We start from the raw sequence: 19,883 nt of genomic DNA, 5'->3' as shown, positions 1-19,883 counted from the left end.
GGCGGGACACTGACCCCCATGCTGCATTTCTTATAAGGGTCTAATCCTCCTTTTTCTAAATGACAGGAGTTAAAATTTCTTTGAAACCTTGGTTTTGAGATGCAGAGCAGAATTCATTCACATTTCAGTTTCGCGTGAAAATCGTCCACAAGAAGGAAACTTGACACAACACTGGAGTACCTATAAGCGTGGGGGGAAAAAAAATCAAAACTCAAGTGTCGGTTCTCCATTTAGGAATGAAAACTAGAATTCCCGATCCTCTTGTACAAACCTTCAGACCAGGGCTGTTGCACTTGCTGGATACTCTGCCTTCGTCACAGTAATCCTGAGGGTGGTCCCTAAATCCTAAAATGATACAACTTGCAGGGGCAGAGGCGGATGAAATCAGTTTGTTTTCTCACTCATACAGCCATTTTCAGTTCTCGTCGGTTCACATGTAACTCTATCTGAAAGAAAACATAGTCTGCCTGTTAAATAAATGTTGAGTTTTGATTGAGCCACGTTTGGAGAACTTTTTATTCTGAAGTGTAGGGTTGGCGGCTTTCATCTTGAGAAGCTGAGGATTCCAAAGTCGAGTTGTAGAGAGTGGTGATTTCATAGAGTCCCTTCAAAATTGGCCTAGCAATAAAACCTTAAAAGGACACTGGTCTGATACTTGGTCTTAATTTGGGTTTTTCTGTTGCAGTTTGCCAACTCCAGCCGTGAAAGTGACTTCAGTACACCCTAAGTACTCCCCGTAGTATCTCCCTGTGTGTGTGCACAGCGGTTCCCTTTCCATGTTAGATCCCCGGCCTAATCTCAAAGCATTTGTGTGTGTTCTTTGTTCCTCAGCAAATGAATGAGGAAATCATTGGTCAGAATTGGAAGTGTATTGTCCTAACAGTGTCCCTTTAATGTTTCCTACGAAAATGACGTGGACTCACTACAATGTTCTTCCCTGATGTCTGGCCAGTTGAATTTAATAACATATCTTGTTAACGTTTGTGTGTCTACTAAATGTGACTATGCAAGATTACTGAAAATTATAAGATCAAAGGCATCTAAACTTCTGTTCTTGTCTTAACTAATCACTTATTTACATCAGATTTTATTCTGTCTTCATTTGATTTTATCACATTTTGTGCGACTATTACTTTGAGTACTCTGATAATAATTTTATTTTTTATCTTGTCATTACCTATTCATGACCAAATTACCAAGGATCAACATTAAGATCGAGATTTTCGCTTGAGAATGGAAATCAATAGATTTTCCATGAAAACATTAATATTATTAGCTTGGTCTCAAAGTAGCCTAAAAATGCAACTGCGGTTAAACCTAGCCTCAAATTTCATAATAATACCATAACTGTTTTTATATCTTTCCACTAATTTTGACTGGATTTAATAGCACTTTATTGTACAATTGCAAAAAAAATATATTCCTAGAATTGTTGCCAGTGTAATTTCTCTAATATTCTGGTGCTTTTCATATATTTTCAGTATTTTTATTACTATATTGGTATTTTCTTTGTATAATTGATCAAAAGAACATGTTTTCTATTTTAATATGTTTTAGAAAAATAATTACATTTATGAAATAAATATCATCAGGAAAAACCTCTGGTCTCTAATTGATAAAGCATCTTAAAATCAATGTTCAGGCTCGCTCTGACCTTTTAAAGATGACATTAATTTCTTTTGTACCTGCTTTGCATTTTTATAAGGACAGTGCTGTAAGCTTCCAAAGATACAATTGTGTTATCGGGTAAACCTGTCCTTCGTATGTCCTGTTTCTCCTCAACCCAGGCCAGAGCCTGGCTACTCTTCAGTGCAGCTCTCCGTTTCCCCCAGACTCAACACTGGGCTCATTGACATGACTTGGGGCTCCATCATGGAGCCTTCACTAGAGCTGCCCCACATGAGTCAGAATTGCCCTACATCCCCTCAATCCTAGTACACCTTCCTGCCTGACAGAAACCAGCAGGAAGCAGGCTGTAGAGAGACCATCCTACCTGGCTCATTCGTATATGGAAGGCAGTCCCTGTGACGAGGCACCCACGGAGTGAGGGTGTGCTGGGGGAGGGGCCCTGGGATTGTTGGTGTGGTCCCCTCACCACTGGATGATAACTCCCAAATGGCAGCTCCCACGCCATAAGGATGGAATGAATAGGACAGATCTATCTTCTAGATTGAAAAAGAAGTGGAAATACAAAACGCTAAGGAGAAATTCAGAATAGAACTACAAAAACAAAATGGTGACCTACCAAGAAGCACCAGGTCTCCAGAGGACTGTGAGGCCATGCCCTCCTTACCTAAAAGATAGAATTCTCTAGGAAACAAGAGCTCCTGTGGGGAAAATTCCAGCTAGGAAAAGACTGGTTACTTTACACCCATCTTCGGCCTCCTCCCTTAAGTTTTCACCAACCACTCAAGGTTTCCTGATGTCAGAACATCGGCCCCCAGAAGCATAGGGCTCCCCTTCTCCCCCTGCCCCAGGGAGACCATGCAAATTGTCTCATTTATTCCATTTGAGGCAAAGGTGGTTAGGAGTGAGGGCTCTGTAGTAAGACTGTCTGGGCTCAGTTTCCCTCTCTGCCACGTGAAGATGTTACTCGGGGATGTTACTTGACCTCTTTCAGCCTGTTTTCCTGATCTCTGAGTCTGATCATCCAGGTACTCTGCCACGGGATGAGTATGAGTGGGAGGAAATAATATGGGTACAGCAGCCCTGGAGAGTCAGGCCTTGGCTTTGCTGATGTTGCCCCCACCACCTTCCATCCCAGCTTCCTAGAACTTTCCACATTTGGGACCATCTTACTGAATATCCCACCTCATTCGAAGCCAATCATCAGTTCTCTGAACTTTCCCCTGCTTTGAATTCCCACCCTTGCCTCCTTGGTACCCTACTCTTAATTCTAGTGCCCAGGTCAAGGGATATACTTTAGAAGGCCAGTGATGTTTGGCTGTCTTGAATCCTATGGAGGAATATCCCTTCCAGTCTGATGAAGACTTGGTCAGATGCTTCTTTCCACCGTTGTTTCCACACCCCTTCAAAGCACCACACACACATGCACACAAAGAATTGATGTTGCAGTATTACACCCATAAGTTTCCCTTAAATTTGTAATAATTCAACAAAAATACCACATAGGATCTTTCACATCTTTATAATGTTGTCATTAATTACATCTGCAAAATCCCTTCTGCTGTATAAACTAACCTAATTTATGTGAGTGCTATCCCACCTTATTCACTAGCTCTGGCCCCCTCTTGAGGGGAGAGGGTTACACAGGATGTGTTTGGTAGAATCTGCAAGCTCATCCAATCTGGTCCCCCCATTTTGCAGATCAGAAGACAGGGTCAGGAAGCTAAACCAACGTTACCCAGTCTAATTGACTGGTTTGAATTCACAGATGTCCCACATGTGAAAGAAAATAGGTGACAAACACAATGACAATTGTGTTAGGCACCGAATGACAGGCATTGGGACAGTATGTCTCTATCCCAGTTGGCTTTCTTTTTCAGTGCACATGTGTATTCAAACACTTATAAACCAACTTAAGGGAAAGTATATAACCAGTATCTTCAACATTTGTTCAACCAGGAACACTCAAGATATATTCTTATGACACATTAATGCACAAGGGCAATGGTCCAGTAATTGTGTACTTTTGGAAGCAAAGCTGTAGTGAAAATTCACTTTTTAAATTTTCTCTTTTCTTTCAGAATAATCCATTCATTTCAGTTAGTTTAATTAAATAAGCTTTCTTGGACATAAATATACTCTCTCAAGGTAGCTACATCAAAAAGGTTAAAACTGTAAGAAAGGGGGAAAATCCTTTTCTTACAGAAACTTACATCACAATTCCCAGCATTTGTATTGTCCAATTTGCTTTGGATCAAACTCCAGTACATTGAATTTTATCATTCCAGAAAGTCCTCTTCACATTTTCAGGTCATTCTACAGTGTGTGTGTGTGTGTGTGTGTGTGTGTGTGTGTGTGTGTGTGTGTGTAGAAAAATCTAATTTTTGGAAGTCATCTAAAACTGTCTTGCATAGACTTGCTATTGCCTCAGAAATTCAGACTTGAATTCACTCTATATATGTCTTCTTTGCAAGAAACCTCCAAAGTCCTAATAGCATACCTGTCCCCTTTTGCTGGATCTGGGACAATCAAAGAAGTGAATCGTTTATTGTTTCCACTCTAATACATCCTCTATCTTTTCTATACCAAGCCCTCACTCTAATACTAGCCTACAGATTCATTCAGTACAATTACTATTTGCCATTAAATTTGCCCAGAATTGCCTACTAATAAGGCAAATGTGCTTGAGCAACTTTGAGCCAAACACCAAATCACTGTTCTCTGTCATAAACTAAATGTCAAAAATGTGTTTTGGGTACTTTGCCAATATCCTAACTCTATGACTCAAGCTATTTCCTTCTAAGGGACTGGAGAGGGATGCGGTTATTATTAGGAGCAATAACAATAGTATTAAAAATAGTCTAACAAAATTTAACTGTTTTTTAATGTGACTGAAGTAAAAAGTTGCTAAAAAGGGAAGGTAAAAGGAAACTGATATAAAAAGCAAAGCTTCCTTTCAAATTCAGAATTCACTACTCTGGGATCACTTGAACCCCTTAAGATCTTTGTCATTAAAGGTGGAGGTTTGGGGCGCCTGGGTGGCTCAGTCAGTTAAGCATCCGACTTCAGCTCGGGTCACGATCTCGCAATTTGTGAGTTCGAGCCCCGCGTCGGGCTCTGTGCTGACAGCTCAGAGCCTGGAGCCTGTTTCGGATTCTGTGTCTCCCTCTCTCTTTGCCCCTCCCCTGCCCATACTTTCTCTCTCTCTGTCTCAAAAATAAATAAAAACATTACAAAAATATTTAAAGGTGGAGGTTCATCTTATAGAGGAGTTCTATCCAAAGTCAGTGCTTAGAGTAAAATTGACTATACTCAGAATTTCCCCTGAAAATTGATTAGAAAGTTGCCACGATAGAGATGGACATAGTAACTCCTACCTTGGTGAGTCCAGACCTTCATTTTAATACCAGATAATGTATTTAGGACAGTAAATATATGTATCGTGTCTTCAAAACTAGAATCACCATCAACAAGATTCTCTTAAGAGGCACAAGAGAATTGAGAAAGAATGAGAAAAAAAAGCATTCTCATCTCCCATTCTACATACATTAAGTCAAATAGACCCTCTCGATTCTAAAACTTGAGGACGCAATATACATGGGGTGGTTCATATAGTTGAGGCCAAAATCCAAACTCAAATCTGTTCAGGAAGGGTCCTCACCACATCTCCGCTTCCATCTCGTTCCTGTTATCTCACTCCATTTTAATGTCTATTCCCATCACTCCAGAAAAACAGTACTTGGCTCAAACTCCAACGATGACCTCCTGTCACTTCATCCAATGGACCTGCTTCAGTTTGACTCTGAAGTGAATTCTTACAGCAGCATTTGGCTACACCAACTGTCAGGTTTTTCTTCTCCCACTGACACTCTAATGTCCTTTACTGACTTACCTTCCTCCACAAAGTCTATAAGATGTTAATATTAGAACGGGGCTCCCTTGGGGCACCTGGGTGGCTCAGTCGGTTAAGCCTCTGACTCTTGCTTTCGGCTCAGGCCATGAGCTCATGGTTTGTGAGTTCGAGCCCCACACTGGGCTTTACACTGACAGTGCAGAGCCTGCTTGGAATTCTCTCTCTCTCCCTCTCCCTCTGCCCCTCCCCTGCTTGATCTCTCTCTCTCTCTCTCAAGAAATAAAATTTTTTTAAATAAAGAACTGGGCTCCCTTTTCTTTCTCCCCATAAGTGGTCTCCTCAATACCCAGAGCTGTAATTAGTATTGGTAAGCCGTTAACCCTTGGACATTCTAGCTAGACCTCCTGTTCGAAGTCTAGAACAGGATATGTATCTACCATCAACTTGGCAGTTCCAAATGTCCATCACAAAATGTCAAAAACAACTCATGATCTTCCCCCAAGACCTGTTCCTCAGTCTGGATCTCAATGAATGGCACTACCCTCCATTCAGTTTTACTAGCTAAAAACCTGACCTTCACCCTTGAACCCACAGGGGCCATCCACTCTCCACTTCTCTCCCTCTCCACTGCAACATCCATCCTATCATACAACTCTCCAGATGAAAATCCTTAAGTGGTTTCTATGGCTCTTAGCCCATAATTACATTTCCTAACTTGGCTTACCAAATCCTGGAAGATCTGGCTCTTGGCCTGCCTTCTCAGCCTCACTTTCCCCACTCTTTTTCCCTCTTTATGGTCTGATCCTGTATGAACCAGACTAATGCCATTTTGGACAAATCCACCATGATGACCACCCTGACCTGAAGCCTTCTAGAGCACAACCCCAGTTCCACATTCTTTCCTTTACTTAACCACATCCTTAAGTACACCCTCGGGATAATGTCCTCGCTCTGTCTTGGAGCTATGACTATGACACATACATATTCTCAAACATTCTCCTCCTGTGTGGTCTCCTAGCACCTACTTCCCAGCCTCTAGGGCTACAAAAGGAGGTCTTATGGGAGGTGATGTTGTGGGATCTACTAGTCTTGCTGCCACCCAAGACATGCTTCTATCTGTAAATCCTCTTAGTAAACCATTTCTGTCAAGCTGGACTTATCAGCCTTTTTCTTCAGTGTTATGGCTCTTTCAGCCATTGGAGGTGTTTGGTATATACCTCCCTTTCGTGGAATGGGTCCCATCTCTGCCTGGAATTCTCTATCCCAACCTCCCCCTCCTTCCCCTGCTTACCTCCTCACTGTGACTCTCACTCAGTTCATCGTTTGCTGAGAAAAAGTATCTCTTTGCCCAGTCTTGTCACTTTTATTCAATATAGCATTGGAAGTCCTAGCCAGAAGAAGAAAGAAATAAAAGCAAAAAAAAAAAAAAAAGTAAAAGGTATCCAAATTGGAAACGAAGAAGTACAACCATTGCTATTTGTAGACATGACATTATGTCTATATATCATATGACATGATATTATATATAGAAAACCCGAGAGACTTCACCAAAAAACTGTTAGAACTAATCAACAAATTCAGTAAAGTTGCAGGATGCAAAATCAACATACAAAATCTGTTGCATTTTTATACACTAATAGTGAACTATCAGAAAGAGAAATGAGAACAATTACATTGACAAGCGCATCAAAAAAATACCTAGGAATAAACATAACCAAGGAAGAGAAAAACCTGCACACTGATAAGACATTAATGAAAAAAATTGAAGACACAAATAAGTGGAAAGTATGCTGTGCTCATCATTTGGAAGAATTAATTTTGCTGAGATGCTGCTACTACCCAAAGCAATCTACAGAATCAGTGCGATCCCTATCAAAATTCCAATGGAATTTTTCATAGAACAAACAATCCTAAAATTTGTATGGAACAACAAAACACCCCTAATAGCCAAACCAGTCTTGAGAAAGAAGAACAGAGCTGGAGGCACCATGCTTCCTGATTTCAAACTATATTAACAAAGCTAATCAAGTCAGTATGGTATTGGTATAAAAACAGACACATAGATCAATTAAACAGAACAGATAACCCAGAAATAAATACACACATATATCAATTAATTTACAACAAAACAGCCAAGATTTAAAAAATGGGAAAGAACAGTCTCTTCAATTAATGGTGCTGGGAATGCTAGACAGCCACATGCAGAAGAACGAAACTAAATAACTCTCTTAGGCCATATACACAAATTAACTAAAAATGGATTAATGACTTGAATATAAGACTTGAAACCATAAAACTCCTACAAGAAAACATAGGCAGTAAGCTCCTTGACATTGGTCTTGGCAATGATTTTTCTTTTGGATTTGACACCAAAGGTAAAAATAAGCACATGGGACTACCTCAAACTAAAAAGCTTCTGCACAGCAAAGGAGCCCATCAACAAAAGAAAAGGCAACCTACAGAAAGGAAGAAACATTTGCAAATCACTTATCTGATAAGGGGCTAGTATCTGAAATATGTGAAGAACTCATACAACTCAAGAGCAAAGAAAAAAAACCCATGAGATTAAAAAATGGACAGAAGATCTGCATAGACATTTTTTCAAAGAAGATATACAGATATCCAACAGGTACGTAAAAAGATGTTCAACAGCACTGATCATCAGGTAAATGCAAATCAAAACCACAAGGAGATATCACCTCACACCTGTCAGAATGGCGATTATCAAAAAGACAAGAAGACATAAGAAGTGTTGGTGAGGACATGGAAATAAGGCAACCCTTGTCCACTGCTGGTAGAAATGTAAATTAGTGCAGTCACTATGGAAGACAGTATGGAGGTTCCTCAAAAAAATTAAAAATAGAATTACCAACTGGTCCAGCAATTCCACCTCTGTGTATTTATCTGAAGAAAACAAAACACTAATTTGGGAAGATACATGCACCCCTTTGTTCACTGCAGCATTATTTACAATAGGCAAGACATGGAAACCTAAATGTCCATCAACAGATGAATGGATCAAGAAGATATGGTGTGTATAGAATGGAGTATTATTCAGCTGTAACAAAAAGAAAGAAATCTTGCCATTTATGACAACATGGAGGGACCTTAAGACCATTACGCTAAACGAAATAAATCAGACAGAGAAAGACAAATACCGTGTGATCTCACTTATGTGTGGAATCTAAAAACAGAAGAATCAAAAACAACAAAAGAAAAAGTGATCTCATAGATACAGAGCACAAATTGGTGGTTGCCAGGGTTGGAGGGTAAGGGGGTAGGCAGAATGAATAAAGGGGTTTAGAAGGTACAAATTTCCAGTTATAAAATAAATGTCATGGGGAAATAATATACAGCATAGTGACTACAGTTAATAACACTGTACTGCATATTGGAAAGTTGCTAAGAGAGGAAATTTAAAAGTTCTTATAAGAAAAAAATCGTAACTGTGTGATAATAAACATTTACTAGACTTACTGTAGTGATCGTTTTGCTATATACACAAATATCAAATCACTATGTTGTACACCTAAAACTTACATAACGTTTTATGTCAGTTGCACCTCCATAAGAAGGAAAAGGGATCTCTCATTCCAAGGATGTGATCAGGTTCCATTAGAAATTCCCAGGACACCACCACATTTTCTTCATGGCACTTATTACAGCTTATATTTAGATACTCGTGTGATGCTTATTAATCCATTTCTCCCCATTACACTATAAACTTCACAAGGGAAGCTATGGTAGTCACCATTGATTCTCCAGCACGTAACTGCCACATGGGTGCAGCCTACCTGGTGAAGGAATGAATTACTTCCTGGGATTTAAAAAATAGACTATTCTGAAGTTCTAGGGTAGCCTTTCCCTCCCTCGTTTCTAGATACCACCCCCCCCCACCGGCCCCCCGCCATGTACATCAATGAATTAACACTGACCAAACACAGCTTTAGGGTAAAGCATATAACCCGATACTATAGGGAAAATGTGAAGTAAAATAGACAGTGACAGTTTTCAAAGAACCTAGAATAGCTGGTCTACAGCTCTGGCGGAAATTCTAAGTCAGTAGGCCATTTTCTCTTCAAGCCTCGCAAAGACATTCCTTCTGTCATCAGTCATGGACAGAAGAGCCGGATAGTGTTTGGGCTCACCCAAATGTTGAATAAGCACGGAGCTTGCCTCAGCTTTTCTTACCCTATTCACCTCACAGCTCCATCAATACTGCGCCACAACAGTTCTAAAGTACTGTCTCCTATGCCTGCAAGCCTGCATTTCCCCAAGGAGATACCCTAGAACACTAATTCCATCATTTACTCTGGGCCAAACGGTTTCCATTGTCATATAATTTTGAGAAACACAGTGTTAAGCGAAATTAAAGTGTTCCCCCATAGAATCTCTCAGAATCATTAGTGTACTAATGCGCATGACCAATCTCTGAGAATATTATGTTTTTCCCAAATGTTTAAAACCATGGAATCCTCTTTTCAAGCGATATAATTTGGGACTAAGTGTCCTGAAAACACACTTGGAAACCCGGTGTTGAGAGTTTGAACATACACTGAAGGGATCCTGTATGCCTGTAAGCCCAGCCTGCAGTAGAAATTTAAGCTGGAACCAAAGGTGAGGTTTCAAAGTTAAAATGTCAGGGCACCTGGGGAGCTCAGTCAGTTAAGCGTCTGACTCTTGATTTCAGCCCAGGTCATGATCTCACGGTTCATGAGATCGAGCCTTGTGGCGGGCTTCATCTCAAGGGTCATGATCCAGCCCACTTGGGTTTCTCTCTCTCCCTTTCTCTCTGCCCCTCCCCTGCTCACACACACACACACACACACACACACACACACACACACACACACTCTGTCTCTCTCTCAAAATAATTTTTAAAAAGTTAAAAAGCCATGACACTTGCAAATAAAGGAGGGGATATTTACTGATTCAGCTCAGTATAGCTCTTCATACCCTCACTTTCTAACTTCCATTTGTAAAATTAATTTAATTCAATATGGCAGAGTGTATAAGTAAAAGCTACCTTCAATCTCAGAGACCTTTCTTTGGGGTTGCATTTCCACACTCTTTTTTAGTTCTTTCAGCTAAGTTTTTATTTTACTCATGGCCAGATTGCATAGGTCAGACTCTCCCTTCCCTCTTATCCCTGTCTGGACCAATATTTGTCTGTTATCTTTCTGTAGACCAGTTACATATGTGAAAAGTGTTTGCAACTCAGAGGGCAGCTCATGAGAGCCTGCCAACTCTCTGTTCAGCTGGATTTTAGCCAACCCACACACAGCTTTGGGCCTAGCTCATGACCCATAGGCAGTCATCACCTCCAGGAAACACATCGGCCTTTGTGGGCTTTCCTTCACTAAGAGTAAATCCAAGAAGATCTCAAGGGCATTAGGAGAATCCTAATTTAGGGGGCTCCATTATAGACATTGCATGTAAGTATGTTTAAAATTAATGGCATTTCCTAAGTCTTGGCAGACTTGGACATAACTGCATATAATCCTTTTCGTCTCTGCCTGCTTCCCTCTCTGTGTTAATGGCATTGCCTTTTTGAGTGTTCTTTTCCATCTTAATGTTTCTTGGAAGACAGAAATTCCGCTGAGGATCTCACTTCGTGCCAGTAGTATTTTCTTCTTCACTTACATCTTTGAATTTCAATGGTGCTGGTAATGGTCTTTGGCTACTTGTACCTATTAACCCTTCCATTTCATGGCTTAAAATCAATATATATTTTTGTTAAAGATTCCCAAGGGAGAGAGAGAGAGAGAGGTGACTCTGTGAGCTACCTCCATATAAATGCATTTTGTTTACCCCCAGCACATCTTGCTATACCTACTCAATCTAATGTTTGGACTCGATTATAGGTGAAATTTCCACATTCCTGTTCTTGCCCACAGGCTTCATTATTCAGCAGTGTGTTTTCCTGCCCTCCAGTAAACAGCATGCATCGTAGTATTAGACTATTTACTAGGCAGTCTCTAAACAAACATGGCTTGAATCAAATGGACTGAAAGCTCAAAGTTTTATGGTTTCAGAAAGGTACGAGGGACAGAAATCTGCTTTGTTGCCCCATAGCACTAAGCTTAGAAAAGCCAAATGATTATGATGGAGATACAGAGGCGCCAAAAAAAAAAATCACTTCTGAAGTAGAGCCTGGTAACCTTAGAGAGAAATCAATAAGGAGTCCTTGGACCTGTTCAAAGAGTATGTTCAAAGGAATCAGGAATCTGATGAAAAAGGAGCCAAAATCTGGTTAGGAAAGGCTGGGGCAGGGCCAAAGATTCTGCATTTCAAACAACCTAGGCCATGCTGCTGCTGCAATGCCCAGACCACACTTTGGCCAACAAGGCTTTCTAGAAGTGTTAGAAAAGACCATCCCAAGTCCCACCCCAGATCTGCCTCATCAGAAGTTGCATGTGGACAAGATCCCAGGTCTCCAGGTGGTTCACATGCACATTCAAGTTTGAAAAGCACTCCTATCTTTTATTCCGAAGTCCTTTTTCCTAAGGGCCCTCCCATTTTGTTTGACTACTCATCAACCCCTTGGCTCCAACAGTTGTGACCAGAAGCTATATGCTCTGTTTATTTTGTTAGCTAAATATTTTGTGGGCATTTATGTTATGTATGGATATCCTTTAAAGTGAACTAAACATTTATTGAGTGTTCTCTAGATGCTCAGGGAATCACAGCTTTCAGGTGTGGTAGCCCCGGCCCAGATTCAACATATGAGGCATCACTTACAGAAATGGAGATATTTTTGTCATGAAACTTCATCTTCTACTTTGATAACTTAAAAGATGACATGGGGGTGCCTGGGTGGCTCAGTCGGTTGAGCATCCGACTTCGGCTCAGGTCATCATCTCACGATTCGTGAGTTCAAGCCCCAAGTCAGGCTCTGTGCTGACAGCTCAGAGCCTGGAGCCTGCTTTGGATTCTGTGTCTCCCTCTCTCTCTCTCTCTCTCAAAAATAAATAAAACATAAAAAAATTAAAAAAAAAAAAAAGATAACACGGACATTTCCCCAGCTGGTCGTGTCCCGGAAATCCATAAACTCCAGGTGCATTTACCATGAGTAATCCTACATGAAACTGGTATATCCTGACAAAAACATTCCACAGGTAAGGACTCCCCATTAGCAAGTACCATCAAGGATTCCAACTAGCCAATCTCTAAGATTTGTTCAGGTCATTTCTCCTTCATGTGTCCCCAGGGTGGGCAAAGCTGGATTGCAGATCAGCTGCTGAGTCTTTTCTTCCCACTTGCATAGACGTGTCATGCTGGGAGCTGGCTGACGAAGTGTTCTATTAGCATGTGGGCTTCTCAGAGTTGAAATGACAGAGGAGACAAATCTCTAAACGGCCTATGTGGAAAATAACTGACCCTATTCTAACAAAACTCATCCTGGAAATGTGGCATCTGAAGCAGGGGAGGCACTCAATAAATATTTGTTACATAAATGAAAAAGCAAATATGCCTCAGGGCAAACAGCTTCAAGCACTAACCATAATACATCCCTGCATGGGGCTTGAGGACAGTAGTTGTTAACCCACTTCCATACTGGCGGGAGCATACCCCTGTGGAGGGTTCATCTTGCACAGTCAAAAATGCAGGGTGTGCCCTAACCTCTATTTGGCAGAGTTCAGTTGTTAGAACTTCTGGTGTGATCGCTAGTAATAAATGGCTCTATGTTTATTCTCATTTCAAAAATCACTTTGATATTTAGCTTTGCAAAACTAATTCAGATGTTTAATGCTCCACTGAGAATTAATGGATTCACTTAATGTTCAAAACCCATTAGCACAAGAGAGCTTATTCTGGGGACCAATTATTCAACATCCTGAGGCTCTCCAGAGCACATATAAAAGATACTTCAACAGGTGCCGTTTGCAACTTTCTACCACAGTAGGATGGTCTTTGGAAGCAGAAACTACTACCCAGACTCTCTCCTGGTAATCATTCCTATTAAGCGAGTATGTTTCATTTAGGTGGTAAGTAAATGGATTTTGCTTTGCTGGATCTGTGACATCACTCTGTTTCTTGTTTATCTCCTTTAAATAAACCATAACTCTACTAACTGGTTTTCTTGTATTTTCTTTTTTTTATGTTTATTTTTGAGAGAGAGAGACAGAGACAGAGTGTGAGCGAGGGAGGGGCAGAGAGAGAGAGAGAGAGAGAGGGAGACACAGAATCTGAAACAGGCTCCAGGCTCTGAGCTGTCAGCACAGAGCCCGACGTGGGGCTCGAACTCACGAATTGCAAGATCATGACCTGAGCTGAAGTCGGATGCTTAACCGACTGAGCCACCCAGGTGCCCCTGTTTTCTTCTATTTTCTAATAAAAAAAGGATTCCTGAAACTAGGGCTAACTAGCAAGTATTCCCAGTATGGGAAAAAAGGGCAGGGCTTATAGATTATGATAGGCCCAAAGAAATGTCATCAGAAAGCACATGGGAAAGTAGAGTTGTTGTGTGTAGTGTAACAACTTTGCCTGCCACTCATACAGTGAGAATAGAAGGGCAAGTTTACATCTACAAACAGGCTCTACAAATAGCCACTGGACAAAAGCAGCAACTCTCAGTCTTTGCTGCCAACACAAAGATTAGATTTCCTCTTCTCAAATGACAAAAGTGCTGGGTTGGACGGGAAAGGGCTTTTGGCTCAAAAAGCCCTTTGAGTAGACAGTGGGATGTGGAGAATATTATGTCAGAGATTCAGCTCTTCAGCTTAGGAAATATGGGACCTGTGAAATTCACACTTGGCTGCAAATCCAGGCACCTCCCACAAATACTCAGAATGGTTTTGAACTGTTAAAAAGAAGACAACAGAACCAAAATGGAGTTGCTTATGCTAAGTCCCACATCACCAAACTAAGACTGAATTACAATTCTGGCTCTTGCAGAAATGGAATCTTAAACCAGGCATTCAGGAATCACCTGATCAGCACTAGTTAGGTAATCTTCCTGATAGACACCTCTGTCATCCCCCATCCCCTGAAGGAAAGTAAACTTGCAAGAACCAACTCACTTTTTTGTCTAGTCTAACTTTCTCATTCCTACTCCTGTCACCTGACCTTTACTGCCCACCTGCTTATACTCACCGATCTTTGTCCTACATTTTTCCTTAAGCTTCTCTTCATAGGTTATCTCTTAATTCAGGCAAATGGAAATCAAAACCACCCATCAAACCAATAGTGACTGCCCTGACAAGATCTCCAGCCGGCCCAGACAACCCAGACGAGTTTGAGCATGATCCCCAACTCGTAACCACACAGATGGACCATGGAGTGACCTCTAGAGTAACTGACAATTACCTCTACCCCATTATAATATTAAAATCTCCATCCAAGGAGGAGTACAACGCTCATTTACATAACAACCTCATGCCCCCCTCTACATCTGATGAAAAGAATCTTCTGTTTAAATATTCATCCTAACCCTAAATAAAAGGAACCCAGCCGTCATTGCTCAGGGAGTTATGACTTTGGAAGTTATCCCCCACGATCTCCTTATTTGTTACAAATAAAGCTGACTTTTTGCCACAACTCTACCTGGTCCATCTGTGACTCACCAAGGAGCCTGCTCACGTTGGTCCGGTTAGAAATTTGGTGACCCAGATAGGACTACTGTCCTTCTGAAGTTTTGCTCCCTGGTTCCCTGGTTTTCAGAGGATAGAGCAGCGGGCAGCAACAACTCACCTAGGCTAACCTGTTCAAGCTACTGGGGGCAGGGGCAGATTCTTTGTAGGGACTCTCCCTTCTTGATGCTTGTGACTGCCAGCCTGGTGTTCTGTCCTCACCTGAAATCCAGTGGCCACTCTGATTCCTTTCATTAAGAAGGATTTCTGTTGGGATAAGTCATGCCAGGTCTGTGACATGGCTTTTAGAGATAAAACTACGGTGGTCTCATAAAGTCTAGGCAAGCCAGAATAACAGTCAGAATACTCTGGGGGATTGAACAATTGATTAGAGACAAAGCAGTCATCCCCAGGTGACAGAAGATCATAGGATCCAGCTCTTCAGAGGCTTGGATGCTCCAACCTAGCGAAATGGGAGTGGTCTAACAGAGATTAGTCTAGGGTCTAGGTGATTGAAGGAAATCTCAGTCCCACCTGGTTGTTTGGTCTGTTTATTGTTGTTCCCTGTTTAAATCTCCACCCTGGCTGCTTGGCCCTTGTGTACCTCCTCCTTCCCTCACAACCCTGGACAATGGACGCAGCAGCCATTTGGGTCACTGGAAGCATGCAGTGGGAACGGGCAAGAGTTCTATGTAATTGGTTAAAAGACAAGTGGTTGTAAAAAATTGGGTATTCTAAAACTGAGAAAGATAAAAACTAACCCAAATGTTTTTCAAGTTCACAGGATCTGGGATAATCTTTGGTAAATTAAAACAGACATGTCTTTGGGAGTCATCAACATCAAATGTAATAGTAAACTTTCATTCTACCTGAATTTACTCTACTTTTCTATTTATTAGTTACATTCACAATGTAAACTTTTAAATAGCTTTCAGAATCTTTGGTAATCTAAAACATTGAAGGTTTGCTAAGTTAAATGACAAATTGGGTTGAATTCATTGGATATTTAAATCTTTTCCAAATAAGATTACTGAATGTAGGTTTGTCTGCTTTTGGCTTCTTATTACAGAGAAACTGAGGATACTTGGGTCTGTTAGTGAACATATTTTATGCTTTCTTGAAAGTTGTACCATGAAAAAAGCATGTTTCTAGAAATTGTGAAATATATTCATAATTTTGGCAATCTAAAGAATTCTGGTGCAATAGGCATTTCACAACTGGTTACTACTTAGTTTTCACTGTAATTGAGACTGCTAGAAATAAGGGAAGTGACTCTGTATGTAAAAAAAAAAAAAAAAAAAAGATGTGTTTTTGATAAGATATAAGGAATGGGAATACTTTTTTCTTGAGAAAAAAGAAAGTAACTTTGTCCTAAAATGAAACTGATTACTTAGAGGAGGCTTAGGACAAAATCTAAATGTAAAGAGAAAGTTGTAGAAGGTTTGTGAATGAAAGGCTTTAGAAAAGAATTTTATGTGTAGTCATGACTAAGATTGAAATGAATGGATTTTAAAAGTACACTGGTGTAAGATTGGAATTCTGTTTTTCTATTAAAAAGACAAAGTTTTCTTGGATTATTAGTCTGCTCTTGATAAGAAATTGTAAACAAAGGGTTTTTTCCCCCACCTATTCTTTATCTGCCCAGAAAGTCTGTTTCTGTTTTGTCTTTAACAGGTCTTTGATTACGTAAGAGCACTGAAACTTCTTAATATTAAAGCAGTTAAGCTTTGCTAACTGTATTACCTTCTGTAATATCTCTTATTGTCATCTTGGGTAAATACAAGTTTATAATAATCTGTAATCCTATTTAGGCATGCACTTTAAAACCTTCTGAGGTTTTTAACAAACTTTTCAAGATTTGAACTCCAAATGAAGTCTTTTGACAGTTCTAAGAGGGAAGTTTATAGCAATACAGGTCTACCTCAAAAAGCAAGAAAAATCTCAAATCAACAACCTAACCTTACACCTAAAAGAGATAGAAAAAGAACAACAAACAAAACCCCCAAAGAGCAGAAGGAAGAAAATAATAAAGATTAGAGCAGAAATAAATGATATAGAAACTAAAAACAAAAACAAAAACAAACAAAAAAACAACAGAACATATCAATGAAGCCAGGAGCCGATTCTTTGAAAAGATCAATAAAATTGATAAATCTCTAGCCAGACTTATCAAGAGAGAGGGGAGAGAGAGAGGGGGAGAGAGAGAGAAAAAAACCCACATAAATAAAACCACAAATAAAAGAGGAAAAATACCAACATCACAAAAATACAAACAATTGTAAGAGACTATTATGAAAAATTATATGCCAACAAATTGGACAACCTAGAAGAAATGGACAAATTCCTAGAAACATATTACCTACCAAAACTGAAAACAGGAATAAATAGAAAATTTGAACAGACCAATTACCAACAAGAACATTGCTGGTACAGGAAATCAAAAAAACTTCCAACAAACAAAACTCCAGGACCAGATGGCTTCACAGGTGAATTCTACCAAACATTTAAAGGGTTAATACCTATTCTTTTCAAACTTTTCCAAAAAATAGAAAAAGAAGGAAAAGTTCCAAATTCATTCTGACAGTTACCCTGATACCAAAACAGATTTAATAAAACACCACAAAAAAAAGAGAGAGAACTAAAGGCCATCTCTGATGAACACAGATGCGAAAGTCCTCAACAAAATACTAGCAAACCAAATCATCAATACATTAAGTAAATCATTCACCACAATCAAGTGGGATTTATTCCTAGGATGCAAGGGTAGTTCAATATCCGCAAATCAATCAACATGACACATCACATCAATAAAAGAAAGGGTAAAAAACCATAGGATCATGAGAATAGATGCAGAAAAAGCATTTGACAAAGTACAAAATTCATTCATGATTAAAAAAAAAAACCCTCAACAAAGTAGGTCTAAGGGGAACATACCGCAACAGAATAAAGGCCTTGTATGAAAAACCGACAGAAAACATCATACTCAATGGGGAAAAACTGAGAGCTCTTCCCCTAAGGGCAGGAACAAGACAAGGATGTCCACTGTCACCACTTTCATTCAATATAGTACTTGAAGTCCTAGCCACAGCAATCAAACAACAAAAAGAAATAAAAGGGATCCAAACTGGTAAGGAAGAAATAAAGCTTTCACTATTTGCAGATGACATGATACTATATATAGAAATCCCTAGAGACTCCACCAAAAAAGTAGTAGAACTGATAAATTAACTAAGTCAAGTCGCAGGATACCAAATCAATGTACACAAATCTGTGGCATTCCTACACACAGATAATGAGGCAGCACAAAGGGAAATTAAGAAAACAATCCCATTTACAATTGCACCCAAAATAGTAAACTATCTAGGTATAAACTTAACCAAAGAGGTGAAATACCTGTACTCTGAAAACTATAAAACATTGATGAAACAAATTCAAGACAACACAAAGAAATGGAAAGACATCCCATGCTTATGGATTGGAAGAACAAATATTGTTAAAATGTCTACACTACCCAAAGCAATGCACAGATTTAATGCAATCCCTATCAAAATACCAACAACATTTTTTTTATACAACTAGAACAAGCATTCCTAGAATTTGTATGGAACCACAAAAGACCCTGAATAGCTAAAGCAATCTTGAAAAAGAAATACAAAATTGGAGGTAGCACAATTCCAGACTTCAAATTCTATTACAAAGCTGTAGCAATCAAAACAGTATGGTACTGGCATAAAAATAGACACATACAATAGAGCATGTGACTCCTGATTTGGGGGTCATGAGTTTGAGCCCCATGTTGGGTGTAGAGATTACTTTAGAAAAAATTAATTTAAAAATAGACACATATCAACGGAACAGAAAGGAAAACCCAGAAATAAAGCAACAATTATATGGTCAATTAATTTCCAACAAAGAGGAAAGAATATAGAACATACAATGGGAAAAAGTCTCTTCAACAAATGGTGCCGGGAAAACTGGACAACTGCATGCAAAAGTATGAAGCTGGACCACTTTCTTACACCATACACAAAAATAAACTCAAAATGAATCAAAGACCTAAATATGAGACCAGAAACCATAAAAATCCTGGAAGAGAGCACAGGCAGTGATTTTTTTTTGACATCAGCTGTAGCAACATTTTTCTAGATAGGTCTCCTGAAGCAAGGGAAATAGAAGCAAGATAAACTATTGGGACTACACCAAAACAAAAAGTTTCTATGCAGCAAAGGAAACAATCAACAAAACTAAAAGGCAAGCAATCTACCGAATGGGAGAAGATGTCTGCAAATGACATACCTGATAAAGGGTTAGTGTACAAAATATATAAAGAACTGATACAGCTCAACACCCCCAAAACAAATAATCCAATTAAAAAATGGGCAGAAGAAATGAATAGCCATTTCTCCAAAGAGACATCCAGATGGCCAACAGACACATGAAAAGATGCTCAACATCACTCATCACCAGGGAGATGCAAATAAAAACTACAACGAGATGTCCTCTCACACCTGTTAGAATGGCTAAAATAAAAAACACAAGAAAGAGCAAGTGTTGATGGCAATGTGGAGAAAAAGGAAACCTTGTGCACTGTTGGTAGGAATGCAAACTGGTGCAGCCACTGTGGAAAATGGTATGGAGTTTCCTCGAAAGGTTAAAAATAGAACTACTCTACAATCCAATAATCGCACTAATGGGTATTTGCCAAAAAATACAAAAACACTCATTCAAAGGGATACATACACCTCTATGTTTATAGCAGCATTATTTACAATTGCCAAACCTTGGAAGCAGCCCAAGTGTCCATCAATAAATTAATAAAGAAGATGTGGTAT

The 19,883-nt window shown here is 39.6% G+C and overlaps 1 protein-coding gene across 1 annotated transcript in view; it reads left to right on the top strand.

The window, feature by feature from the left end:
* The window catches only part of MOSPD2 (motile sperm domain containing 2), a 53,829-nt gene extending 52,231 nt beyond the window's left edge, over nucleotides 1-1,598 (top strand). The window contains exon 15 of the mRNA XM_019417937.2: nucleotides 686-1,598. Within this exon, the coding sequence (XP_019273482.2) occupies nucleotides 686-727 (42 nt within the window). The 3' untranslated portion in view covers nucleotides 728-1,598. The remainder of the gene's footprint in view (nucleotides 1-685) is intronic.
* The last annotated feature ends 18,285 nt before the right edge of the window (nucleotides 1,599-19,883 follow it).

The sequence above is a fragment of the Panthera pardus genome, unplaced genomic scaffold (assembly GCF_024362965.1).
Source record: "Panthera pardus isolate Hobbes unplaced genomic scaffold, ASM2436296v1 HiC_scaffold_27, whole genome shotgun sequence".
NCBI lineage: Eukaryota > Metazoa > Chordata > Mammalia > Carnivora > Felidae > Panthera > Panthera pardus.
This window is presented reverse-complemented; position numbering and strand designations above follow the sequence as displayed.